The sequence below is a fragment of the Lampetra planeri genome, chromosome 5, assembly GCF_965212315.1.
Source record: "Lampetra planeri chromosome 5, kcLamPlan1.2.h2, whole genome shotgun sequence".
NCBI lineage: Eukaryota > Metazoa > Chordata > Hyperoartia > Petromyzontiformes > Petromyzontidae > Lampetra > Lampetra planeri.
Genome location: NC_136111.1, coordinates 9,727,325 through 9,755,208, shown reverse-complemented (window position 1 = coordinate 9,755,208; position 27,884 = coordinate 9,727,325). Strand labels below are relative to the sequence as shown.

The window sequence follows — 27,884 nt, the reverse complement described above, 5'->3', positions numbered from 1 at the left end:
CTGCCATGCTAACCGGACGTTTTTGTATCTAGACATTCCACCACCACACGCGATCTGCCGATTGACTAACTGTGGAGTAACCCACTCGCATATTCGCTCTGCTTAGTGGACAAAGGCTGAGGTGGGGGGGGGGTAGATTTTCATGAAAACGTGTTTTGACAGAAGCACGATCACAAAGCCTGTTGGTGTCTGAACATGTAATCATAATGTACAGTAGAGGGCAGCATTCACTGTTCATGCTGCGATTTGTAGTTCGAACACTTTCTGTATATGACGAGTCACTTGCCGGACAGATTGCAGCCTTCTTGATATCGATTGGCCATTGCATTCACACGGTCTGCATTGTATTTCTGTTTTACAATCGAACGTTTCCCAATCGTCCTTCCACAGTCGTGGCATGCGATGAGTGACATTGCCCTCTGGAAAGCAACAGCATCGCATCGCATCAGCGAATGGCCGTGGAAGACGACAATGCATAACTACGGGGTGATCCATTCAACGATACCGAAATCGGTTCCCAGAGCAGTGAGCGATTTGTTCCTCGAGACTTTCGTGCGTTCGATTGGCCGAGGTGAAACGATTGTGTGAGCCCCCCCCCCCTCCTCACCGAGCACACCTCACTTGACCCCCAGCGCATGATTTCTTGCGCAGTCACATCGCCGACCGTGCGACGAATCCACAAAGATATCAGCGGCCTCGGCTTGTGCATCGCCATTGAATGCTGCGAGCGAATCGCGTTGGGGGAAAATGCATTCGGAAGTGTCCAAAGATGTTTCTATGCGTGTATTGAGATTGGTTTGAGACTTGCAGAGGGCTTTGGATTAAAATCATTTCTCAGATCTCTCGGTATTTTAGGAGAGGGGTTATAATTGGAGAACCCTGTACAGCTGGGGTCAATCGAGTCAACTTTTTAGCGTTGGGACGGCTGACGCAGGCTGAGCACCACTCTCTTGTGCTCGAGCCAAAACTGTTCGTAATATTTAACACAAGTGGCATTTTCTTTCCCTTCAAGTTCACTAGTTCGCCAAACCTTGCGAGCTAGAGCAATAACGCATCATCGACAAAAGCAGATCTATCTTTCATTTCTCATTCCGTTTAGCATGTAACATCTGTTACATAAAGTGTGTTTTAATATTAACCGTGTCATGCCCACCCACCCCGGCCCTTCAGTAACCGTGACCTTTAAACAAAAGGCACGCTCCAGGGCTGCGTTAAGTAGTGCTCTCTCATCTAACGCTGGCTATTGTCTCAAGTGAAACATCTCGTTCTTGAGAGCTGAATTGATAACTGCGTTGCGTTTAAGACAATATCCTTCAGAAACACGGCCATTGCAAAGACGACGTACACTTTGTGAGATAGGCATTGTTTATAAAGGCGATTACTGGACAAGACTTTTCGATCAGCATTCCAGCAATACAAATGGGTACAACATAGGTAGTGAATCGGCAGGTTGCACGGAGTGGGGTAAGCGTTGCTACTCCCACCTCTTCCAAGATATCTGGCCAATGTGGAAGAGTAGGCCAAAAAATACCCTCTTCGAGGTTCCTCCAGTGGTGGACCTTCCATGGGCATGAGCTTGTAGAGAGCTTGCAGAGCTGCACCTTTTCCACCTTCACCAAAAAAGCATGGCAACGTTTATGTGACTCTTGCAATGCTGCACCAGAGTTACATATTACTTGAGATGAGAACGTTTTCGGCTGTGACTCAGCGTTAGTCCGATTTGGAAATCACCTCTTCTCTCCCTGTAAATGATAGAAACACAAATGACAGTATACAGTGTTATCGTATCCCCCCACAGATTATGAGACACACTTTCCCGCCCCCCTGTATTTTAATGCAAAAGTTGGGGGGTGTCCATCTTATGAATCTAAACTGGACCTCATAGCGTGGTGCCTCTAACCACTATGTTAGGATCATGCAAATGTAAGATATATTTTCATACCGATGAATACGAATATATTAAATGTTATTGAGCTTATTCTGATCAGGAATGCAAATGATAGCGTTTTTTGCGATCTAAAATTTGAAGAAAAAAAATTCAACGGACGAAAGCGATGCAAATGTAATGAAACCCTCGCGACCTGTGGAGTGGTAGCCAAGGGGGCATCCACGGAGGAGATGGAGCGACAAAATCTGCTAATTTACAGGGGCCAGATGGATTGTTCCATTGCAAGGCAGGGACCATGAGAGATGGTGACGACTTGGGGAGGCCTTAATCCAGCAGTGTATAGTTCAATGTCGATGAATGATAACAATATATATTTAATTAACATTTATTTTACGGAAACGTCTGAGCAACTGCGATGTTGATATAATTCTGTGTGTTTCTCTATGTGAGCTAAGCAGTGCCTTTATGATTCAGAATGGCCAGAAATGTAGTATTATAATAAGACGGTTACCTATTCAGTGTTTTTTTTTCATCTATTGGCCAGGTCGAGGAGCTGTCGACCAATCAGTTACAAGTTCACATTTCAGAGAGGGGGGTCAGTCATCTCAGCTTATCATCCCTCTAGAGTCAATAAAATGAGTACCAATTTTAGGAAAGTCAACAGTGGTTGTATGGATAGACTAACCCTGAGCAAATGAATGCAGAATTTCTACCAGAGGCTCAGCATTGTGAGCAGGAGTTGAGTGCAACCCAACATACCCAATTGAGCAGGAAAGCACTGTTTATGTATAACTCTAAATGCGACTCTCCGTAAACATACATTGTCTGCTATGTGCTGCCAGTCTTCACACGAAAGGAGCTTTTCGAAATAAAGCAATGCCGCTTATGACACGTAGAACATACACCAGCAATGCACGATAACCAATGCCGATCGCAACACATATCGCCACCATTACCGTCCAAACAACCTCGCAACACAAATATGAACGTCCCTCGTAATCATGTGAGAATGAAACCAACCCAGGGCGGCTGATCGGCACAGGCTGCACGGTGTTGCGTGATTGTGTTTTGAGGGCACTTGGCAGTGTAGGAAGGGGCAATGTGTCTGCATCGCTGTCTGGGTCACCGAGCTGGAGTTGAACAGAACTTCTATAGAAGACGCGTGCGTGGCTTTTGAACGCACGTGTTTGCGGATGGTTTTAGGCATTTCAGGGCAGGATAGGGCAAGCGATTTTGAAGCTGGTAATAGATACCATCCCAGGCGGGCGTTATGTACACGTGTAAATGTACAGCCCTTTGTCAATCCACTGCTGGATAAGGGTCTCCAAATGGCATAGGGGTCGTGGGGTGTTGTTTGACCATACTTAGTCGCACAGGTCAGTGTGGGTTTGGCGAAGACAAAAGTGCATGGATTTATGAACATACAGTACGATGGATTTTCCTTCCCTGGCCTCTGCTGCCCACCACGAAGACAAAGACCCCCGTATAGCCTGTAACAGATTGGTTGGGGCAAGTGCTGTTAGCGAGCACCTATGAAGGCCGGAACGGCACACGAGGGGGAGGATGGCCAGCACCACGCCCGGCCGTCTTTGTCTCCCCAGTGGCGATGTTCACACATCGCGCCAGGTACTCATTTGAGGTTGAGTCGACCTAGAGTCGCCTGGTTCGAAGCGCAGCGCGCTAACTGTGGCACTAGCGCTCCCCGCCACACGCAGTCGATAACACTCGTTACATATGGTGTTTACCGATCCAAGCACTATCCAGGTTCAACCTGGCTTAGCTTGCGAGACATGACGAGATTAGAGACTAAATAAAAAACAGCAGCCTTTGATGGGCATGTCCTGGGCACACGATGCAGGAGGGCAGCTCACGAAGACTTAGAGACTGGCGGCCAAAGTGAAGTCCGAAATTTGGACAGCGGCAGTGATGAAACAGTAAGAATGGTCTTCTTGGTTCTTTCGGTAAAGTCACGTAGAAGGGAAATAATAAAATTGTAAAAATTAAACAGGGCTGTCGGAAAGACAGCGTCTCATTCAGATGCTGTCTTTCCGACAGCCCTGTTCTTCACCTGAGGACGGCTGCTTGCGTTGTGGCCGAAACGTCGTGAGAATTTTATTTTATTATGTTTTATTTGTATTATTTTATTATTTCCCGTCTACGTGACTTTACCGAAAGAACCAAGAAGATGAATCCCTGCAGTCACGAAAGCTTTAAATCGAAAGTAAGAATGGTCCTTGAAGGGCAAATGTCGACTGTATAATAAGGGGATGATGCGAAGCGAGAACGTGGCGGCGATGTTAATGATGCTGTAAGAGAAGAACTTGGAGGTCGGGCTTGTACTTTATAAACCACCACGGCATCTATACTAAACTCCTTAAAAAAGTTTTTTTTTAAACAATGGATTTATTCACAACTGGCGCGTCTGAGACACGAGACCGCGGCGTTTTTGATCTACACAAGTATATATAATTAATAAGGCGTCCACACAAAATGTAAAATGCTTTAAAGTAACGATTTAATTGCTACCGCAAAATTTTGAATTGATTGGACAACAGGAAGTAGACTAATTTCTGATTACAAGATTTGACCACGACAAACATCGGAGTCAAGTTAAGTATAAAACCGTTGAAAAGGGCAGGAAGCGATGGCGACATGTGGCATCGTCAACAGCGCTGGGTCGCGACAACCTCCCGGCACCGTCTCGTTCGTGTTCCTGCACTGCGTTAAACACACACAAAACAAAAAACAAATCACAGCAACCCATTGCTCGCTCTCCCAGCCTCACCCCAGACGAAGCTGTCTAATTTCTCCCCAGCGACGTAGAGACAGCCGACTGCGAGCACGGCAAGAGCGAGAAGGGCACCCAGCACAGGACGTGCGAGCCGTGCCAGGAGTGGGTAAACGGAGATCCCAGCTGCTTGCTGCACCCACAGAACCCTGCAAAGAGAACACGGTGCTTTGTATTCGCGGACGGCTGGGGAATAGAGTAGCGCTCCATCGCTATCTATTTTTATTATATTATTCTCATTGTTTACGGCGAATGCCGCATATCCAGCGTCTTTGTGAAACCACTGCCAGATGACGGCGTTCCCGACTAACAAGAGCCATATATGACGTGGGGCACAAAAAAATGGCCCAAAATCTGGTTCCTCCATCCTGAACTGCTCCTGCGTGACACCATTAAGACGGTACAGACATTGTGTCAATGCACTGCTAGATAAGGGCTAGCCCCATGCCATGTGGGTCGTGCGGGTTATTTGACCATTATTTGCCACTGTGGTCAGCGAGTGTTGGTGAAAGCGGGGGGGGGGGGCAGCAGAGACACCGGAGCATAGAAGTATAGTGCAACAATGCCTTTTGCTGCGCTTGCTCTCCGCTTGCCTATAACTCCAGGGCTATAATTCGTAGGCTGCATTGGCAATGTCAAACCAGACGCAGCGAGCGCCTATATCCAACCTCTGTATTCAGTAAAGCAGGCTTTAGGGTGGCGCACATTTTGCGAATGTTGATGCTCGTAACTTGTACAAGCGGGCAGAAGTCAGAGACTGCTTTGAGCATGTGGCACTGACTTCACGACAGGATTAATAACGAACTAAATATAATTGCGCTGTTTTGTGTATGTGGTTTTTTTCTTTAGCGACGGTCGGTTTGTTTGCTTTATTCATTTTAGCCGGATCTCCTTCCATTACAGTACTTGGCACTCTGGTCAGTGAGTATTGGTGAAAGGTGGGGATCCGGGGGAAGAAAAAAACAGCTCTTTCAAAGGATTCTAACCTGGCAAGAAGTCAATAATTAATTCACAGCCTTTTGCTAGTTCACTTTTGGGGGAAGGCCTCCCAATGCTTTGTGAATTATGGGGGTTGTTTGACCATATTTCACCATCCCTGGTCAGTACGGGTTCATGTATCACTCGCCACTGATGTCAGCCATGGCCGAGAATCAAGCATCAGGTTCCCAACAAGTTCAACGTGCCGTGCGTGACGGGCAGTATCGCACCACCGTTCTTCACAAAGCAAAGTATGCATGTGTATTGTGATTAATCTCTTCAGCTGGATTGGCACGATTTCTAAGGGAAGGTTGGAAATTCGAATTGTCAGTCGGCACTTCACATGTGCTCAATAAATTAGTACCACCTTGTGGGAAGTCAATAACGGTTGCTTTATGGAGAGACTGACCACCACCAAAGGAATGTGGAATTTCCAACACTGGCTCCGGGTCGCCAAGTGAAAGAGGTACTGCACCATTACTGTTGAACGCAGAAACAAATGTCGTTTGAATGTTGACCTATTCTTACTATAATAGTAATATTAACCTTGGAAAATCTCATTTGAGTCTTATAACTCTTTTTGCCGGAGTCATGTTTGATAAATTGTCTTTTTGAGCATTACTTTGCTTTATGCTGGGGGAAGCTGGAACACCCAGATAAAGCCAAACTCGTAAAGCAAGCAACTAACACTCAACACGTCTGATCCAAGGCGCAACCTACTTCCTGTACCACTACCTCCGTGCCACCTCCCTGGCCTGCAGGCACGTGCACATTTCTCACACAAGTGTGATCTCTACCTGATCCACCAACCCCAGCACTTTCCAAATGTCCCGGTTTCAGGAAGCCTTTTGTGAACATCAAGCTTTTCGTCTCAGTTTTAAAATGTTCTGGTGTCATTTCATGCACGCTGTGGACAATTGACGGCGGACCGTCATCGGAAAGAGTGAGGCTACTCAAATTGTAGTCGGAGGAGCCAGTGGTTGAGGGTGCATGCATATGCAAATGTGGGAATGACTAACAAAGAGAAGGAATGACTGCTGGCCCACCATGTAAGCATGTTTAACTTTTTTCGCGCCCGTGTCTAGCCAGCGTGCTAATCGGTGGTGCGGGGGAAGGACAACAAACTAAACAACAAAACGCAGTTCTAAGGAAATGTATTTAACGTCTAAATTTAAAAGTGCATAGCTCCAGCGTCTTCCTGATATCGGAAGGAAGAGCGTTGCAGAAGCGCATCGGAGTGCGCGCGATACAGGGACCGTCTTTGTTGCGACGGCTAGCCACGTGTCCTGGTTAAGCCACGTGTCCTGGTTAAGCCTCGCAAATCGTTTGCAGCAATAATATATTTGTACCTGATGATGGTTGCTTGTGTTGCAATAGAAACGTCCTATTGTAATATTATATTTTATTTCTTTCTCCGTGACTTCACCGAAAGAACTAAAGAGCAATAATATAATCAACCACTCCTCCAGAGCACCGTATTACAGGCACGCATCACCACCAAACACCACCACCACCACCACGGGTGGCCACCCATATGTAATCGCCACCCGTACACTCATTCCAAACGGTCACGACCAGAGGAGGCCTTTCAGCGGCAGTCGATCTATTCTTTCAGGGCCCGGGGATACATTGCTACGGGCACAATAAATCATCGGGCCGGCCGCAGTGACTTGAGAAAGCGCATGTATTAAGTTGCTATTGAGTAACCCATACAGTGTGGGGTCAGTTTTGACTCGGGTTACCGTGGATTACATTTTCAAAAGGCACGGGAGCTCCAGCGTGCACGGCAGCCGGATACTGTTACTACTAATGCGGCGGGCTTGGCAAAGTTTACTCCGCTCTAATAATCATAATTGATATCGACTTACAGGCGAATCCACTGCTGGATAAAGCAACTTGCCAATCTGTTGCCGTTTGTTGAAAATTGCCATCCGTGTGTGTTCGATGACGATGTCGAACACAGGCGGAGGACGCGCTCGAGAGGCGAAGCATGACACGGATGACCTCAAAACGGTGCAGAATGAACAGCATAGGTGCGCGGCGAATCAAATGTTGAGGGGGGTGGCAGTGGACCAGCGGATCAAGGGGAGGTCAGGATCTGTCGCTCTATGCAATTTGCAAAAGGACACGCTTGACCCGATTCGTAACTCTGCACACAAGCGAGGCCGCACTTGAACTTTATGGCGGGATCCCAATGGTCCCATGAGCCCCCGGCTCTCGCATCAACTGCGTTGCGACGTCATTTTATGTCTGTTGAAGGCGAACGACGCGGCAATCTATTCCGCACGACGAACTCTACACGATGCGCTAATCAAAGTTTTGTTTCTTCTGCGCATTCGTCCTCGCCGCTGGGCTTGGACACGACAGGATGATTCGCGCCAGGTTGGTCGCGGCGTTGGTGTGCGCGGTGTGGGACGGAGTCGCCAATTTTTTTTTACTAATTACGATTTTCACTTCCGTTTATTCGGGACCCCGGGGTCCCGCCATAAGGTTCAAGTGTTGCAGTGTTTTCTCCTCCCCCCGCCCCCTCCTCTAACGTGTGCTTCACTGGGTAAGCTGCCTCCTTGACCACATCGGATGAAGCATTATGCTAATACTCTTGGGTTCTTTGGGTAAAGTCACGTAGGCAGAAAAAAAATGTATTTTTCTACCCACGTGACTTTACCGAAAGAACCAAAGAGTATGGATTCCTGCAGTCACGAAAGCTTCAAATCAAGATCATAATGCTAATATTTAGGCAAAATAGCTCGATGTCTAACCAGGCTGATGCACATCCCGCCTTGGACAGCATCAACTGTTTCATCCCCACTTTTTAGTGGGGTTTTAAACACTGTACGTTGTTTAACGGTGGGTTTTTTTCAGGTTTTTTTTTGTTTGTTTGTCAGAAACTTGGGCGTATTCCGATTACGCGTTGGTGTCACGCGTTGACATCTCGCAGAAAGAGACGACCCCAGAATGAACAACGTACATCGCCGAATAACTCGTTGCTTCTCACCCAGTGTCACGCCGGCGCCAAACCTGAGCGGTCAGTTGAGCAGCCAAATCGCGATCGCGACCGCGCAAACGTAAATCGCCTGCCGCTCTTTTTAAATCCTTTATATTAAGTTCGCGTGCTTGCTTGCTTGCTTGCGTGCTTGCTTAGGACCGTGCAAATCTTTCGGTCGTTTTTTAACCCACTTCCCGTGATCCAATCGAGCTGACATTTTCCACACAGACTCGTTGTGCCAGACAATTATTGTTCGTGAAAAAAAATTCCCAAAATGTTACACTTTTTAGGCAAAAAAAAATTATTTTACATATATTCAAATAGAACGCATTCATGGCTTTGGCTGAACGTCAGAGTGTAGGAGCCCAGAGCGTAACCCCTCCACAGGCCGTGGCGAAGTAGCGCAGTTGGTAGCGCCCTCGCTTCCCATGCGAAAGGTCGCGTGATCGATCACCGCGTCCTCCACAGGCGAATATATTATTAAATCCTTTATATTAAGTTCACTTGCTTGCTTAGGACCGTGCAAATCTTTCGCTCGTTTTTTAACCCACTTCCCGTGATCCAATCGAGCTGACATTTTCCACACAGACTCGTTGTGTGTGACAATTAATTTTCGTGAAAAAAAAAAAAATGTTACACTGTTCAGGGAAAACAAATTAAATATTTAATTACCAATTGCTTAATGGTGGCAGACAATCATCTGACGCATAGGTAGCAGCCATCTCAAGCCAGAGGACGAGAGGACTCTAGCCGCCACGCATATAAAGGATTTATAGTGAAAAACTTTGTTATTACGGGTTTACTTTATATTAAGTTCGCTTGCTTGCTTAGGACCGTGCAAATCTTTCGGTCGTTTTTAACCCACTTCCCGTGATCCAATCGAGCTGATATTTTGCACACAGACTCGTTGTGCGTGACAATGCATTTTCGTGAAATTTCCAAAAATGTTTACTGTTTAGGGAAAAAAATATATATATTTAATTACCAATTGTTTAATGCTGCCAGACAATCATCTGGCCCATAGGTGGCAGCCATCTCAAGCCAGAGGACGAGAGGACTATAGCCGCCCCGATGCCACGCATATAAAGGATTTATAGTGAAAAACTTTGTTTTTACGGGTTTACTTGTTTGTCCACATCCGAGCTGGCGGTTGCGCAACGGTGACATCGCAACGGCGCGCTTCATGGATTGCAGCAACCGGTCGCAGGTCGCGCGACGAAATACTCAGCGACGAATCGCTGAGCGGATCGCCGCTTTGAGAGTGGAGTTGTCTTGAGTGTGAGAAAACCGGTTGAACAGCTGATCGCTCAGGTGTGTGGACCCGGGTTTCAGATAGGACTCCTACGTGACATGTCAAGAGTGTTTGTTACGCAACAATCGACCTCCATTTTACTCCGCAGAGTTGGAACGGTCCCCAATCAGTCGCGTTCAAATGAACAAGGTGGAGCGGTGGCACTGCAGTTAGCATGCTACGCTTGCCAACGCAACAACATGAGCGTGATTCTCGGCCACAGCTAACATTGGTTTAACACGTAGGCTTTCGCGACCGATATTACTCATAATATAGGTTTTTGGGTCAGATCGCGTTATTTATAAATGTGTCGTAACCCTCCACCACCCGACACGGCCAAACAGTAAAAAATGTGTCACGTTTTTGCTGCTGCTCTATTTAAGACCGGGAGCAACAGGAGAACTTCACCATTCTTGCCCGATGAAGCTGATTGTAATTACCAGCGAAACGTCGTACTCAAAGTTTAAAATGCTGTTGATTCTCTCTTCAACACACCGGTGGGCTAAATAATCTAACATTGGTTACGAGTGATATCTGAGCCAGTCATGAACCCTCTCCTTCAAACACAGTGGCTGAAACGTGCTTACGTATGACGACGTAAGCACGTTAGTGCGAGCCCTCCCGGAAGCCATAGAGAATGCATTGCAGCGCCCCCGTTCGAAAAAAAACATCTTTGAATGTAAGTCTATGGGACCACACGGGGCGATTCTCAGCCAGAGTGAAATCGCCCAAAAAGAGGCGGTACTCCACAGAACGTGACATGACGCTGAGTGGACTATATCCAGAGGCACAGTGACGGCTAGCGTGACTCTGTGGTTGAATGACATTGGTGGTGCGTCGCCCAATCGCCCTAATGAAGAAACCGCCCCTGGCCAAACAACCCCATGACTGGCATGGAGAGGCCTTCATCCAGCAATAGATTAAAAAGAACTTTAAACAAATATACAGGCACAATGTCGTCTCTCAATATGGAGTGCAAATAGAATGCAAAATATATATTTTGTTCATTTCTGGGCCAATGTTTGTTTAAGGAGGCAAACTCCGGACTGGTCTCGACTTTTTGAGTTTCGTCAGCATTGTGTTTCTTGTCACACAAATGCTGCCGAGTTGCTAGATGTGTTGTTGGTGGATAGCAAGAGCACTCCACCAACTTCTGGAATGCTGATTGATTGTTATTTTCAGAGATGAGCCGCCCAACCTGCAAGTGCTTGAAACCCACATTTGAAACCCAACATCTTCGTGGTTTTGGCTCATTGCTCAGGTATGCATTTTGAGCCCTGTCTGTCAGCCAGTTTTTTTTCTCAATTGCTATTCTCGTGACCCAGCACAGTGCACTGTTTCATTGCAGTATTACCTTCATGTTCTGTTCATATACAATAATAATTGACATTCACAAAGCGCCCGTAAACAATCGTTCTTAGGGCGCTATGCATGAAAAGGCGGAAATAGTTAACATCAACCAAGGAAAGGTGATGTAACAAAGACGTTTGAAAATAACTAAAGAGAGAAAGCGATTTTAAACAGATCTGTTTTTAGTCGAGATTTGCAGTGTCTTGGAAGTCCTGACCTCGAAGGGCAACGAGTTGCAGAGTTTTGGTGCCGCAATTACAAAAGGCACCGCCACCCCCAAGTGTGAAGCCGAGACCGTGGGACAGTGAGCAATGCACAATCCGATGATCTTAATAATCTTGATGGAATATATGGCTGAAGGAGGTCATGAATGTAGGGAGGAGAAAGTCCATTTAACGCCTTGAATACTAGTAAGATAATCTCACAATCAATACTGGTACGGTCAGGGAGCCAGTGAAGGGACAGGACGGGTGTGAGATGATCCTTAAAGGTTGTAGGGGCACGACCGAAGCTACCGCACAGGGCGTGCACCTGTGGTTGGTAGTCATAGAACACTGTGCTTACTCGTTGGTTCTTTCGGTAAAGTCACGTAGGTATAAAACATAAAATTAAAATTAAATCACGACGTTTCGATCGCAACTCAAGCGACCGTGATCAGGTGGAACCGATACAGCAGGGCAACTGCTGTTTTCTACTTACGTGACTTTACCGACAGAACCAAAGAGTATGGATCCCTGCAGTCACGACAACTTCACATCTAGAATGAACACTGTGCTGTGGTGGGCTGCGAGGACAGGAGTTGAAGCACTGCTGCAAACCGCAATTGTCCAGCTTGCCAAAGTATTATGATCTTATAAATATGACTATGTTCCTCGAAAAGCCCCCCCCCCTCCCCCCAGCTTCCCCCTGCCACCCCTACAAACCCCTCCGATCATCACCCTCCTCCACCACCACCACCACCGGCGCTCCCAAGGACCCTTGAACTTGAAATTTCCATTCGCTCACCTCGAGTCGCGAGAACGGCACCATCAATAATGACAATGCCTTCAAGTCTTAATTGAGGTCGCAATGTGAAATCTCACGCGCCGCCTGCCACACAGCCCCAAGACCTCGTCGCTCCTGCCGCGCGGCTGCGATCGGCCCACAGCCCCTGCTGCCCCTTTCACCACTCTCCCATCATCTCGCACGCACGTCTGAGTCGAGGGAGTGCGATAACTTTGCTCAATCCGGGTTTGACGCGAGGCGCACAACCAAGATGTCCCTACCAGCCGACGTAGGCGACGCTGAAGAGAATGGTGCCGAGGAGGCCCATGGCTCTGCTTGGGTAGCGATGTGGCGTCATGAGGATCTCCAAGAGCAGGAAGAGCAGCACGGTGCTGTGCTGGGGGTAACAGGGGGGGTGGGAGCGGGGAACGTGCGCGTGTCTTTTTTAAAACAAAAATCCCCGAGCTTGTGTATGTGGAGCGGTGATCGCTGGCGCTGCACGGTTTGAACCCATGAGCAGGGTCGGGTTAGGTTTGTTGTAGTCTTGGGGGGCATCTATCTGTATTTTCACTTCATTACCTTGATTGTTAAATACCTCCACATGTCTCCGTGTTGCTTAGCTTGGCTATACACGCATTGTAAAACTAGATGAAGATGAAAATTTAACAACAAAAAATTAATTTTAGCCCATAACTGGTAGTAATACAAATTTGTTAGGCCGTGGATTCACCAAATGACCTATCGGGTGCATCACCACGGTGCTGCATTGCAACCATTATAAAGCAGAGAACAGTACATATTTTTAAATACGACTAAACATCCCACGTCACGTTCTCCCTGTGGCACAACTGATGAAACTGGCAGGTGACCTGACCGCGGGTCGAGCGATGGAACAGAGCAGTTCTGCGCCAACCGAACACAGCGGCTTGGTGAAACATGCGGAGTTGTTCCGATCCGTGCGCGCGCACGCTACTTATTTGGTTGGAATGTTGTATTCTCAGCCGTACTCCACTTTTTGTGGTGGGCCACTAAAAAAGGGGAACCCCCCGTGAGCTGCAGGCCTTAAAGCCCCCCTCCCCGCGCTAGCCGGACATTGTCCACGAGCATCTCTCCCGGAGAGAGCCTCACCATGCCGTGGTGGAGCCAGGCGGGGATGAAGGAGTCGAGCACCTGCGGATGGACCATCTCTCTGTCCCAGGAGTACATGGCCCAGAAGGCTATGACCACAAACTGTGGGGGGGGGGGAGGACGGAAGAGACACAGGAAACCGAAACACGCAACCCACTTTCTGCCTCTGAGTGTGATTCCAGACTGACCGTTGTCTCACCCCGACTGTGTTCAACCACCGCACAGCAGGTCGCAACCCTTGCTGCTTCTTTTTCTCGCGCTGCTCGACATTGGAATTCCTATCGTAAGGCGACGAGAGCTCGAAAGTAATTGGGGAGGCTTTCAATCCGTGACTGACGATGATAATGAATGTGACTTTGGTCATTCAAGATGTGAAATTGTCAGAAAGCTGCGTGAAAAACGATGCGCAGATTTGTTTCATTCAACACGAGAGGGGTCACGTGAGGTTAACCAACTGCACGACCACTCATCACGAGGACACGTGCGGATGTTGAGGCCGTCCTGAAACCGGGATTACTCACGGTCCCAATAGGGAAAGCGAGGACGGTGAAAATGCGATCCCGTAGCCGCGTGAGCTTCGTGAGCTGCTGATCCATCGCCAAGCCGCTACCGCCCTTGTGCAGGAACTTGGAAGCATCTCCCAAGACCGCGACGGCAAAGAAACACGTTTGAATGACCTTCAAAATACACATTACACACGGACAAAGGTACAATGCGCACTTAACCCAAAGCATAATGCAATGCCAAAAGCCATTATGGGCATAATGTTGATGTGTGACATTTCGCCTCCATCACCTCCAAGGTGTGTTTTCAATTTTTCCACCACGTGGTTTTTTTCATGAAGAGAAAAGCGGTTTCTTTTGTTCACTGAAACTCCAGTGGTTCTCAATCCACCGATGGTTGAACGTCTCTCCCAGGCCATGTCAGTCATGGGGTTTATTATTATTTTTACCTACCATACTTCACCACGCTGCTCAGTGCAGGTTGGTCAAGGGGGTACTGAAAGAAGGACCGATTCAGATATCACTGGCCAATGATGTAGGCCGTGGCTGGAAATCAAACTCGCGTGGCTCGGTTCATGGCGCAGCGTGCTAACCACGGTACCACCACTCACTCTGAGTCCCCACGCCAAACCTTGTCGACCTAACGTGCACTGCTCCATCCTGCACATTCCTCCTTTACCCGATTACATCGGCAGGGCTTTCTAGCTTGAGATAAATCTCGGTCGTAAATCTTTCAATGTTAATCATTAATCTTGGCAACGGATCCAGAAATTCGAGATTTAGGCTGTGATGCATCATGGGGAAAACCCACGATTTATTTTTTGTATGGCGCGCGTAGGTGCTGAATATGCATATCAGCCTGTTCTGAGCCAACGCAGACTTTCACAACGTCACCCAAGAAAATGCGTTACGTTCAACCCCCGAAACATGTGCGGTTCCTGTATATTGTTCGACAAAGCTTCGCACAAGGACACTGGAATCTCACAGCCCACGTAAAAAACAGACACACACACAATGAGGGGAGGGGGGGCGACTGGCCCGTAAAAAAACAAAAACCACATGCGCCGTGCAGGCACGCACACAGGCACGCACGCGGTGGGGCCTAAGCCAAACGTCCGCAACGACTCGACGGGTCCGGGGCCATGTGCGCTAGCTGCACAACGCGATACCGGAATGAGTGCGGTTCGTCGAGATATTTCCCGAGACATAGTGGGCGTCATTGTGCAAGTGTTTTCTTAGCCTGCAAGTAACCCCCCCTCTCCTCCTCCTCCTCCTCCACACCCACCCAGTCCAACACTGCACTAGGAACCAGGTATGTGTGGTCATGCTTTCAAAGACATGCAGTAAGCAGCCCACACAAACTTAAAAGTCTGCCCCATGTCTACTGGGGCGGGGAGGGGGGGGTTGAAGCTCGTTATGGAAATGTGATAGTTCACTCAGCCCAAGGCCAGTAACGCAGGTAAAAATGGAAGCTCATAACATATATGAATATAATAATAGCAACAAACATTGTTCACGTGAGCAAGGGATCTATGCTACAAGTCACTCTGACGCATTCACATTCATTCAGGATGGCTCACAACGACCACTATTTGCGACGATGTTTGCACCAGGTTTGGCGCACTTTCATGCAAAGTGTAAAAGTCTCGCTGGGAAGTCATGGGGAAGGTCCAGGTGTTCTGGGCTAACCAACTGAGATGACTGACAGATGCATCACCTTGCACTCCCCACCGCCCAGCAATGTTCATAGTTGAGAGCGTCGCTTATTTGCTTTCCACTGTTGCTGGAGGACGACTGGCTCCAGCTGCCCAGCGGGCTCTTTCACGAACGGCCCCTACAGAGACCGATGCTGACACTATTGGTGCCAGTCACTGCCAATTCCACTCGCCTACAAGTCTTCTTTGCCACGTTAGTCCATCCATCCGCTCTTCAGCCCGTGCGGCACCCACTAATCCCATTTAGCCCCTCGATCTGGACAAATACTGTATAAGTTTCACGGACATGTGATGGTTGGGTTTGTGGGCTACATAACCCAGCCAACACATACTTACCTGCTGGAGGAGCTCACTGACGGGACTGTCTCCAAATCTTTAAAAGTTCTGTGAGCTCGCACAATCCGCCCTGGTTACACCAAGGATGGATGGTTGAACCCAGGATGTATTGTAGGCAGGTCAGCTAGCACAGGTGTTTAAACGCATAGAGAGGCCATGCCAGAGAATTACGTGAAGTGACAGGCCTGGCAGAGTTTACAGCATTACACAGCCGATCTAAAAATAATTCCACTCGACTGATTTGGGTTGAGACCTCTGCTGCCGAACTGGAGCTGGCCATGGGCAGCCTGGTGCCGCCAGTTCCTGCACACATTCAGTTGTAAAGAGCTCAGACTCCAAATCTCTCTTTTTTTACAGTGGGTCGCTACTTCCTCCAACAATTGAAGCTCCACATCTCTCGCATTCTCAGCCCTCGTGGTCACATGATGCTGTAAGTTATTTCTGCCCCGAGACCTCACCAAAAATGTGCAGCGAAGTTTTGGACCTGATCCCCGCGGTTGGAGAGGAGATAACAATTCCTCCCATGAACAAGGCTGTCAATAAGAGTATCGCTATGAAGCAGTTTCAGTGCTGTTAAAGAGTTATTAATGGTCCGCTCAACCTGTCTGAATGTGCATATCCTAATGTCAAGAACAAGGGCCCACATTCACTGTTCCAACACTACGTAGTTCAGCAGAAGCTCTTGGAACTGGCGTACTTTGAACTAGCATATGTGGATGCACTTGTAACAGAACAGCGTGTTCGTTATAACAAGCCAAAGGGGTGCACCAAAATCTAGCAGTCTCCTACAATTCTTGCGTAGCTGACTTGGTCAATGCATTTCTCACAACTCAAGATTAATTGTACGTACTGTAATTAAAATGCGTTATGGTTCAGCAAAAAAAGGAACGCATTGCTAAACTCATGAATAAGAAGACGCGTTTTTACATTTGCATGCAATCCTGTAATAAATACTGCACCGTAAATGAAACGTAAAATAAAGTAATTAGAACGATAATTCGGTTTTATTTTCACGTACCTTGAGTCCTGATTGCTGGGGCTTGCTCTTCAGAGAGGGCGTGCATCACGCGGGGTGCTGGAACCCGTTAACACCTCGCGGGGGATCGCTCCGCCGAACAAAATCGCTCCGCGGTTCGGGTCGTAAGCACGGCCGTCCATAAATGACGTTACGCGATTTTGGACGATTTTTGACCCCCCTCCCTCGTCACACGGCGTCAGAAAAAGTCAGACCCCCCCTCAATTATGACGTCATAAAGCTCTGCCCCCCCCCCCAAATAAAACATGCTTCAAATCGCTTTAGACTATTGTCATTGTAGACCATAATTTATGTGCCGCTGCACTCTGGTGTCGTAGGAGAAAACGTTTAATAAAAAGTCAATTTAATTAAGTAGAACGTGTTGTCTATATTTATTGAAAGTTGCGCATTTTGATGTGACGTCACATTCCTCACCCCCCCCCCCCTCGTCACACATCGTCACAAATGTCTGACCACCCCCCCCCCCCTAGGTGCCTGACGTCATTTATGGACGGCCCCTAAGTACGGACGAAAGTTCGCAAGTCGGATGGTTAAACGTGGTATAACATCTTACGGCGGTTTGTTCATTAGTGCGGGTGTTCGCAAGTCGTGAGTTCGTATCTCGGGGACTGTCTTGTGGATCAAATAACCCCTCCCCCCTCCCCCCAGGTTCTTGCACCGCCATGGAGCTGTGCATGTAAATGTACAGATGTATCATTAATTTGCCTTACATTGTCATTTCTACTCAACCACGATACACATTCTTTGGGTGAGAACGCGTAAACATATATAAATGTGTCGTTTAACCCGCCACCACCCGACACAAACCTTGCTAATTGGCTGTGTCGGGTGGTGGCGGGTTTCACGACACATTTATATATTGACGCGAACTAACCCTAAAAAAAAACCCTGTGTTATGGATTATATTAGTCGCGAAAGCCTCCTACGTGTTCTACTCAACCATTGCAGTTACACTTGTATCATTGACAGGCTGTTACCTTCCAAGTATACGGGACAAAACATATAATAAAATTATGTACGCAACAAAAAGGTTTTTACTTAACGATTTAAAACCATCGTAATCTGTTTGGTACACATTGTGACGTCGTGTGAGGTCATCGTCTCTGCAATAGGCTGCACAGTCAATGTTTGCCAACTTTTGAACATCGCGGTACGGTCTTCGCTGTTGACTTTAAGCGATGCATTGAATCATTTTTGCTTAAAGTCGATGGAAGTTCTGAACACAGAGGATCACAGACGAGATTATTATGACTCCCAAAAGCATGCAAGCCTCGCATTCACAGTGTCGCCAATAACGCATCTCCGATTGTGCCCGTGACATTGACGGGAACTGCATTGACTTCAAAGCACACCGCCCAGTGACGTAATTAGCGACCCTTCACTAGCAATAGGTGTGATGCTGCGCTTAAGTTTGGAGTAGGGGGGGGGGGATAGGTGACGCAGTGGTCCTCGCGCTGAACTATGAAGCCTGGCGACACGCGTGTCATGCCCGTCAACGGCTATCACACGTGGTGAGTGATATCTCAGCCGGTCCTGGGTCCCTATTCTATTCTTGCGTATTCAAATGCAATATGTTCAGGTGCTAAATGCCAATGTCGAGGTCTGCTAGGCACGAGAGGGCTTCAGGAGAGAGTCTGTGTAGTTTGTCTATTCCTCCATTGAAGGAGCGCAGACTACACATTGGTTCATACTCTTAGGTTTTTTCGGTAAAGTCACGTAGGTAAAAAATAAAATTAAAAGTTAATAAAAGTAATAATGGAAATAAAATAAAATAATAAATCACGACGTTTCGGAGGCAACACAAGTCTCCGTCATCAGGTGGGACCGTCACAGCAAAAATTACTGCATCAAGGGTGTGACGGTCTGACAATCCCACCTGATGACGGAGACTTGTGTTGCCTCCGAAACGTCGTGATTTATTATTTTATTTTACTTCCATTATTACTTTTATTAACTTTTATTTTTTACCTACGTGACTTTACCGAAAAAAAACTAAGAGTATGAATCCTTGCAGTCACGAAAGCTTCAAATCTAGAATGACACATTGGTTGACTCTGCGGTCCATAGTCTGGGTTGCGTCGCCACAGTCACCCTACTCTCTACCGTGGCTTGTGTCTCACTTCCCATTCACGAAGGAGACGCGGGCATCGGCTTGTGGATGTTCTCATGCGGTTGACGGTTACACGAGTGTCTTCGAGGAATGTCAATGCTAAGAGGTGCGATGTTTGAGTCTTGAATGAGGTCCCTATAATTATTCTTTGGGTCTTTCGGTAAAGTCACGTAGATAGGTTCAAAGAAAATGACAAAATAACAAAAAACGACGACGTTTCCATCGCAACACAAGCGTCAACCTGATCACGACCGCTTGTGATGGCGACCGCTTGTGTTGAGATCGAAACGTCGTAGTTTGTGTTATTTTGTCATTTTCTTTGAACCTATCTACGTGACTTTACCGAAAGATCCAAAGAATATGAATTCCTGCAGTCATGAAAGCTTTAAGTCAAGATTTAGGTCCCTATAAACCAACCCGCTCGGACCAGCCAGTTGAAGTATGATCAAGCAACATCACGTGACTGGTACGTCGCGGGAAGGCCTTCGTCCAGCAATTGATCGAAACAGCCAATTACCACGGCTCTATGTCGAATTTATGGCAGGTTTCTGTCGTAGGGTAATGTTTAGAGCGTTCTCAACTCGCAATCCAGAGGTCGCTGGATCGGTTCGATCTCCTACACACTCCTGTTCACCCAGTCGTGTGTATGAGGGCCCACACATTTCGATTTAAAGCTTTCGTGACTGCAGACCAGGTCTGTCGGGGAGACAGACGCTGTCTCCCCGACAGACCTGGTCTTCACCTGAGGACGCTGTCTCCCCGACAGACCTGGTCTTCACCTGAGGACGGCTGCTTGCGTTGTGGCCGAAACGTCGTGAGAATTATTTTATTATGTTTTATTTTTATTATTTTATTATTTCCATTCTACGTGACTTTACCGAAAGAACCAAGAAGAGGGCCCATACAGTCGATCGGCAAGCCGCGTACGGCGGGGTAGAGTGTGGGTACTCCCCAGAGCCATAGCTGGCATTGCATGTCGCCCAGGGCCAACGTCGCCCCCCTTCTCCACGATGTCGCGGCGTCGGCACCGCCTCACCAAAAATGTGAGCCACAAGGCGACACCATCGGCTACCTGATCCCACCCCCGAACCCTTAGACCGAGGCGGCCGACCCGGCGGCTACAACACCGAGTACTTCGACCTCGTCCAAGACACGTGGCCAGCGTGGAAGGGTAGGCCAAATACCCTCGACAGGAGCCCTTTGGAACTTCCTCCAGTGGAAGCTGTTCTGCCAGCAGTGTCGTGAACAAGAAATTGCAGGGCTGCACCTTTAACACTTTTTAAATATTTATTGATGTGATGCGTGCCACCACTCACCGTGCATGAACAAAACTGACGCCCAAAGCACGGCGCAAACGCACTACATGTTTGACGTTATATAGTGCGTGAAGTGTACACACCAGAATCACAGTTTTCAACGTTGACGATGTTGACAATGGGTGTCTATTCTTGGAAACGAGAGTCATTGCAGGGTTAACACTGCGGGGATGAATGACTTAAGACGGTTATTACAAAATATGTAGTGATACTGCTTTGGCAGTGGTGCACAAATAACAAAGACCAACAAAAGCACAACACATTCGTCAATAGCATGTGGCCTTAAAATAAAAAAAATATAGAATAGGCGACGTTTCGAGCAATGGCCCTTCTTCATAGCGTGTACATAGAGAGGGAGCTAGAGTTATTAATAGGTGGAAGCCAAGTATGCACTATGGGCCTGATAAGAATTACATTTCAAAAGTGTTTCCTGGTTTACAGTTGTAAATTGGCGTATGAATAGTCACATATACGAAGATATTGAGTAACGGACACGCACTTCAAGGAATAAAACATGTCTTATTACATAAAATAACGTGCATTACTTCTGTGTGGATACGTACTTCGTGAGTGCACATTCTGGTGTTCCAGAGAGAACGGGTGTGTATTTCAAATGAGCATAAGATAAACACAATATCTATCCACTGCTGGATGCAGGCCTCCCCACTCCGTGTCGGTCACGAGGATTGTTTGACCATACGTCGGCATGTTGGTCAGTGCAGGTTGGTAAAGGCGTAAGGTTCAGGGCGGGTTCAGATATTGCTCACCGCTAATGTCGGTCGTGGGCGGAAAATTGAACGCAATTGTGCTGAGTTCATCGCGAAATGTGCTAACCATTGCGTCACCATTCATGAGCACCGACTACAGAATCGCATAATGTATTTAACTTAAATAATTAAAGTATTTGTGCACCTGCCAATAGCTAACGATAATGCATAAACTCCTAAATTCTCATATTTTCAAAGCTCCACAATGCAGTCTCTAACTATGCCAATCAGCTATTATATGCGTGCTCTCTCCTTGCTCTGAAGAAGGGGCATTGTCAATAACGTTCAACTCAATTTTCTCTGCAATAAGGCAATGCCAATGATGATGGATGGATGGTCTGTAATCTTTTTTTCACTGGGTCTTTCCAACTGTACTCTGCAATATTTTGAACATAATCGATAAATGGCACAGCCCCTGACTAATAATATTTTTTTGTGAAACTCTCAAGCCATTTAGAATCGCAGTGAGCTGAAAAGAAAATCTGCACGGATTACATAATTAACACACAAATGAAAAAAAAACACGTTTTAAACCGTACAGCATCATGGGAAAAAACTGCAATGCATCATTGGAAAAGCACAGAGCACGTATGACATATAAGTGAATATTTACATCGACTCTTAAGCTCACTATCCACGCGTCGGCTTGCGTGTGTACGAATCGATGTTTTCAACTTGTAGATATTGTATGTAATTGGTTGACGTGACCACTACCCAGAGCAGTCCCTAATATTCGTTCCGTTAAAAATGTTTCAAAATAATTCATTTTTAATCGAATTATGACCCATGACACGCGGCGATTCATGCCATCACCGGCTACGAGTGAGGAGGGTTAAATTATTAGGTACAACGCGCCGTATATTGTTAATATTATCAAGTGGATTTTTTTTTACATGTGAAGTCATTATTCTAAAGAACAGACCCTTGTGCTGTCTTCCACATTTTAATTGTGGTTATCACAACGTATTACAGTCACAATAATAGATAGATACCCATACCTTCGCGATATGTTAAATATTAATAGGAATACTCGCATTGTTAAATACATGGCATACATTAATTAATAAACCGCCGCTATGTATGTGGTTGCGGTGCTGTAGAATCAAGCTCACGGATGCAGTTCGCAATCTGAACCGTGTTCAAAAGAGTGCGAGTGTCCATAACCCAGGGACTCGACAATAACACGAGAGACCACTGCATCGTTTATTTGAAATACGCAAGGAACGGGGTCTAAATACAGCAGTGACAGAGCCGAGACGTGATCGCGGTCGCGCGTCACATTACATACAGCAGCACCATGATGACCACCACCACCACCGCCATCACCACCACCACCACAACCATCAGCACATCTCACCACGTTGATGTAAGTGAGGAATTTCCAGCTGCCGCCGTACGTCTGCTGAGCAGGTATGTCCACGGCCCTGTAGGCGCAGAGCACTGAGAAATAGGCGAGCAGTATGGACACTCGCAACAGAGGGGCCGGAATCAACGCCATCGCCCTAGCCGTGCAGAGCACACTGGGAAATGTAAAAGCTCCCCGACGCGTCTTTACATCTTCCAGTCTGCATCTCCCCTCACTGATCCGCGCCCACAGTACTGAAATACTGTTTCACGTCTAGAGGAGTTCATATCTCCCGCGAGCTAATACAGCAACCTCGTCGACATCTCACAGTCTGTACATACCCTGATGACCGACCACTAAAAAAACACATCGATACACCATACTGTACCACGATATTTTAAACAATAATAATGACGGTAATCATCATCGTCCATTTTAATGTATGGACATGTTCGGCGAGCACTTGTTGTAGTACGTTTTGCAGCGTGGGGGCGCTTGTGCGTTTTCTCTCCAGTGCGTTGCGTTTGTTTGGGTCTGTTGTGGAGCAAAGACCAGCGAGGACTTGAGTGAAAACTCCAGGTTCTATTAAGCACAATCCCGTGTGTGCACAGTCGGCACAGACAAATTAAGAGAGAGATGTGTGTGTGTTGTGTTAAGCGCCATTGAGTGTAGGGCAACGGCAAAGGCAGATTAAGGTGAAGAGGGACGCGGGTTCAGCACCCCCTGTATGTGGACAGCAACACAAGCAGGTGAAAGCCGACTGCAACTTCTCTTGGGTTCAGCACCCCTGTATGTGGACAGCGATACGAGCAGGTGAAGGCTGCCGGGGACTTATCTTGGGTTCAGCACCTCTGTGTGTGCACAGTAACGCAGGCAGACGAAGGCCGACAGGCATTTGGGTCTTTTTATTTAGAATCCCCTGCGAGTGGACAGTAAGGACGTCAGCGATATTCAATGGACATTATTTAACCAGGTTTGAGGTCATGTATGTACACATCTCTCTTACACGCGAGAGGTGGAGAATAGCATGGAGGGATGTCTACATATGACCTGTGTTTGTAGACTACTTGTAAAAGTTCGCGCGGAATTTGAAAACCATAGAGCAATCGCACCCATGTCTGTCTGGTTGATGGAAGTGTAATCGAGTAGTTGCTGTGTAAGAGAGACCTTTGGAGAGTGTCATACAAAGGGGATTTTCCGAGTCATTGTACAGTGGCGTGTAGATTTGTTTATATTCATTAATTTTTCGAGGAGACCATCACTGAGTCTCAATACTGTTTCAGAAGGGTCATGATTCAGATGATCTCTCCATTCTTTTTTTTATTACTTTTGCACCCGTGCAAGAAGTGCACAGTGTCCAAATAATTGATACGACTGGAAAACGATGGAGAAATTTGGCCCAGAGAGATCTGCGAGCTATTTGCTGTATTACCAGGAGTATGAATGCTACTATGTAGCATTGCATGACGTGATTGCAACTGAATATTAATACGTCAAAATATTCATGTGTTTGAGCATCGGATGATGCTCATCTCACAATCTTCATTTGTCCTGGAGAAATCCAATGAGCTATGAAGCTCTTTTTCACAGATGTCCACACATGAGCCAGCGATGGAAATTCCACATCCCATTGAATAAGACAGTCTTTCATAAAGGATGGCCATTGCTGACCTCCCATAAATTGGTACAAGTGATACTGACCCTGAAGAGATTGTTGGCTAAGTCAATTGCTCAGCGAAATTCTAACTCAAAACCCTTCCGATTGTGCGTCTAGAGAGCTCTTACCACACCGCCCTCTGGATGGATAATGTCATTGTATTCCATTTATAACCAGCATTTGTCTCATTTAATAATGAAATGTCCAGGGTGAAATTCAAAATAAACTGGATGTCCTCAAGTGGAAATTTCATGCACCAAGTACGATTTGGCATCTATTTGAACGTGTTTTATTTATGGTAGCCGATGGTCAACATTCCTGGATGGGATTGGCATTAAACCAAGCAAGAGAGCAAGAGCAGATGCGTCTGTCACGATTGAAAGGTTGGAGGAAAAAAAGTGTGACAACACAGCCTCGGTCACTTGAGCCATGTATGTGTGATACGGCGGCTGCTCGTTGAGGCTCGAATGACCCTATTTTAAAATTTGCATGTTATTTTTGTCCGTAGTCATTCATCCAAAAATAGCAGCCCAAGGTCAACGGGAGATTTAACATCCATCACAATGTTGTCATGTCTTGGCTAGAAGGCAATATGACAATTGCATTGCTGACGTACGCCTAAAGGACAATTTGTTTTATTTTATCAAGAAATAAACTGAGATCATGTATTGTTATTCTTGGTTCTTTCGGTAAAGTCACGTAGAAGGGAAACAATAAAATAATGAAAATATAAAACAATACAATTATCACGACGTTTCGACTGTATCACAAGCAATCATCATCAGGTGTGAAAAACACGGCAAGAAAATTTGAATAAAGTGGCGTTTTTTATTTATGTTAGCACCACGGACAGCGATTTTGGCAGTTGTTCAGATGGACGAGTCCATCTATGTTCGGAAAAGAGGAAGGGGGAGAGGAAGCGAATGGAATGCGGTCTGAAAGTCACTGTAAGCGTGAATACAATCAATTAAGACCCGAATTGGTTTATCAAATCCTTCCAATGATTGCTAAGCCAGAATCCATCTTCTCGGTTAAAATTGTCTCTGTGTTTGTATATGTGGATAGCCTCATGAACGAATCTCTCATGGTAGCCAGATGGCTTACAGAGCACCTCAGTCTTATTGTTTCCCTTCTACGTGACTTTACCGAAAGAACCAAGAATATGAATCCCTGCAGTCACGAAAGCTTTAAATCAAAATTTAAAAAAATATGTATTGTGTGTAAATTTGTCCGGTTTCGGGTTTGAAGCAGAAGAATACTACCGGATACAATCACATTTACCAACGCGATTGTTTTAACTTACCCATGTATCGATAGTTGAATTTTAATGTGCACTTTTATTAAGGGATTGTGTGTTGTCGTGGTGTGGTCTGCAACTGTTTTTGATATTGTTTTGCTGCCTTTCCCAAGCTTGGAGATTGATGTACTTATGCAATTTATACTTCTATACTTTATTGTGTTTTATTTATTTAAGGGGCGCCTGGTATGTTAGAGGTCGTGGGCTTAATCCGGACTCTGTCACCGGTATCTGTGGCGTTTGCGTGTTCTCCCCGTGGTCACACGAGTTTTTTTTCTCCGAGTCGTCCCGTTTTTCCCTCCACATTTAGAAACATGCGTTTAGATTATTTGGCTGCTATAAATGGCCACGTAATAAGCCACTTCATTGAGCTATTAGTTATTTCTGAAAAATAACTAATAGCTCAGTGGGCTTTATCTGGTAAAATAAAAAATAATTGTTTAGTTTAAGTTTCTTTATTAGTTTTAGTGATTTGCTTACCTTTCGTATACTTTGCACTCCTATCGTTTTTGTATCTGCTGTTCGAACTTTCTCAACCGCTCCTACTGGACATCTGTGAAAAGAAAGCTTCACAGCTCATCGTATTTCTCCAGGATAAATAAAGATTCGGATTCTGATTCTGTTTGGGTGCAAATTGGGGGTTTGCTATTCTCCGTTCGTGGACCCTGAACCAGTGTTGGAACTCCCACGTCCATGTGATGGAAATCAGTGTATCTCCACTGGGGAACCACGGTAGAATTGTGACAAACAAGTAAACTCATTTATCGCTCCTAAAGAGGTAATGGGTTCAATTGACCCCCTGGCCAATATTTTAACTCACATTTCTTCCCAATAGTGGATCGAGCATCCTAAACAAAGCACCACGTGGCTGAATTGAATTGTAATACATTCGTAGCATGAACCAAAATACATATTAACTGCTATGTGCTTACCAATGCTAGTAACTGATTCATAGATACACACAGGGGGAATTAATAGCATAGCGTATGCATGTGCGAGACTTCATCTACAACGTTTGGGTTTGCATATGAGCAAATACAAGAATGGAGTGTTCAAATCTGTGTTTTATTCAAGCTAGATTATCGGTCAGAGGCAAATTGACATCCAGCCACGACGATTACATGTATATTTCAAGATCAAACATCCTCTGCAAAGTAGGGTGTGTTCATGTGTTAATGTGTTTTTTGTAGTTTTGTAAGCACTCGTCCTAATTCAGCATCACACTCTGTCGCTCTCTGAAGCTTGCAGCATTCACAACGCTGGCGAGCCGTGCCACGTGATCACGTCTTCATTTACCGTGTCACGTGCTGCAGTACATCCAGCTGGCTGGATGTACCGGCGATAAATCTGGGGATATTACACAGAACAGGGTAGAGGCATGCATGTGGCTGCTGCTGCTGCTGCTGGCAGCTTACAGAAGAGACGCAGAAATGTGTGTTACGTAAGGAAGGTTATAATCCAAAGTGGTGACATAACGAATGAAAACGTTGGAATTGGCTTATGCCGTTGCACTGTGAGTGTGAGTGCATGAGCCAGGGGCGGCGGGGGTGGGAAATGCTTATTTTTCCGGTCTGCATTAGTGGGCTCGACTGCAGGCGGCAACCACAACAACGACAACGCTGATGCTGTCTAACACATTGAAACTATGGTTAGGCTATGTCAATCTACCTAAGGATAAAAGTGCGCTGTCTGGTCCGTCTGTCTGGCTGTAACGGGGGCGGGGGTGGCCAAGCGGGGTGGGGGTGGGGGCACTATAACTCTGTTAAGGATCCAATATTGAACGACGGCGTCCCATATTTTATATGAAGTGCTCTTGCCAGCAACATCGTTTTAATCCAGCAGTATGTGTTGAACAAGCCCGACTCTGGTAACGAGATCCGGAAGGTCGAAACCGCTCAAGGGATTGCTTGCTCAAACAAATGCTGCTTGATAATAGTGGTCTGGAAAAGCCAATAATAGGATAATGGACTAAAGCATATAGTATTATGTCTGGAGAGTCACAATGGGAATTCTGCCTTTATTTGTTTTTACCCACTTTCAACCAAAATTTGTATATAAAACCAATTTTATTAAAGGCATTTGCCCAAAACTTGGACACATATAATCTCTTAAGACAAAACTCATGCTGGACAGCGTCCTTACACAATATATGCACATGCATGGTTTTTATTAACATCTTTCTTGAAGGTTTCATTCTTGGCCCAGCTTGAGTCGGAGTGGTCGTGGGATATATCAAGTGTCCCTTCTTAAGAGGGTGTAATCAGGGACATTTGGCATCGATCCGTCAATCAATTCACGTCGATTCTGAAGCTCGCAATACTCACATCGAATCGCGTGTGTAAGCAAAGTGCGATTTGATGAGGAAGGGTGGGAGCGTGGGGGTGGAAATGGAGGGGGGGGGGGATAAGG

At 46.4% G+C, this 27,884-nt stretch overlaps 1 protein-coding gene across 1 annotated transcript; it reads right to left on the bottom strand.

Moving 5' to 3' along the window:
• Positions 1-1,347: 1,347 nt before the first annotated feature.
• Positions 1,348-22,679, bottom strand: AIG1 (androgen induced 1). Its single transcript, XM_078595097.1, has 6 exons — positions 22,534-22,679; positions 13,915-14,070; positions 13,394-13,495; positions 12,547-12,662; positions 4,674-4,825; positions 1,348-1,742 (listed from the first exon to the last, which is right to left on the bottom strand). The coding sequence occupies exons 1-6, from the start codon at positions 22,672-22,674 to the stop codon at positions 1,711-1,713; spliced, it is 699 nt and encodes a 232-aa protein (XP_078451223.1). The 5' UTR covers positions 22,675-22,679; the 3' UTR covers positions 1,348-1,710.
• Between the last annotated feature and the right edge of the window lie 5,205 nt (positions 22,680-27,884).

What these genes read in the sequence shown, in the direction of transcription:
- AIG1 (XM_078595097.1), bottom strand. Translation starts at nt 22,674, where the DNA reads ATGGCGTTGATTCCGGCCCCTCTGTTGCGAGTGTCCATACTGCTCGCC. An exon ending in TCGCTTTCCCTATTGGGACC is followed by an intron (nt 13,496 to 13,914) that starts GTGAGTAATCCC and finishes CCCCCCCCACAG; the next exon opens with TTTGTGGTCATAGCCTTCTG. An exon ending in CCTGGCTCCACCACGGCATG is followed by an intron (nt 12,663 to 13,393) that starts GTGAGGCTCTCT and finishes TGTTACCCCCAG; the next exon opens with CACAGCACCGTGCTGCTCTT.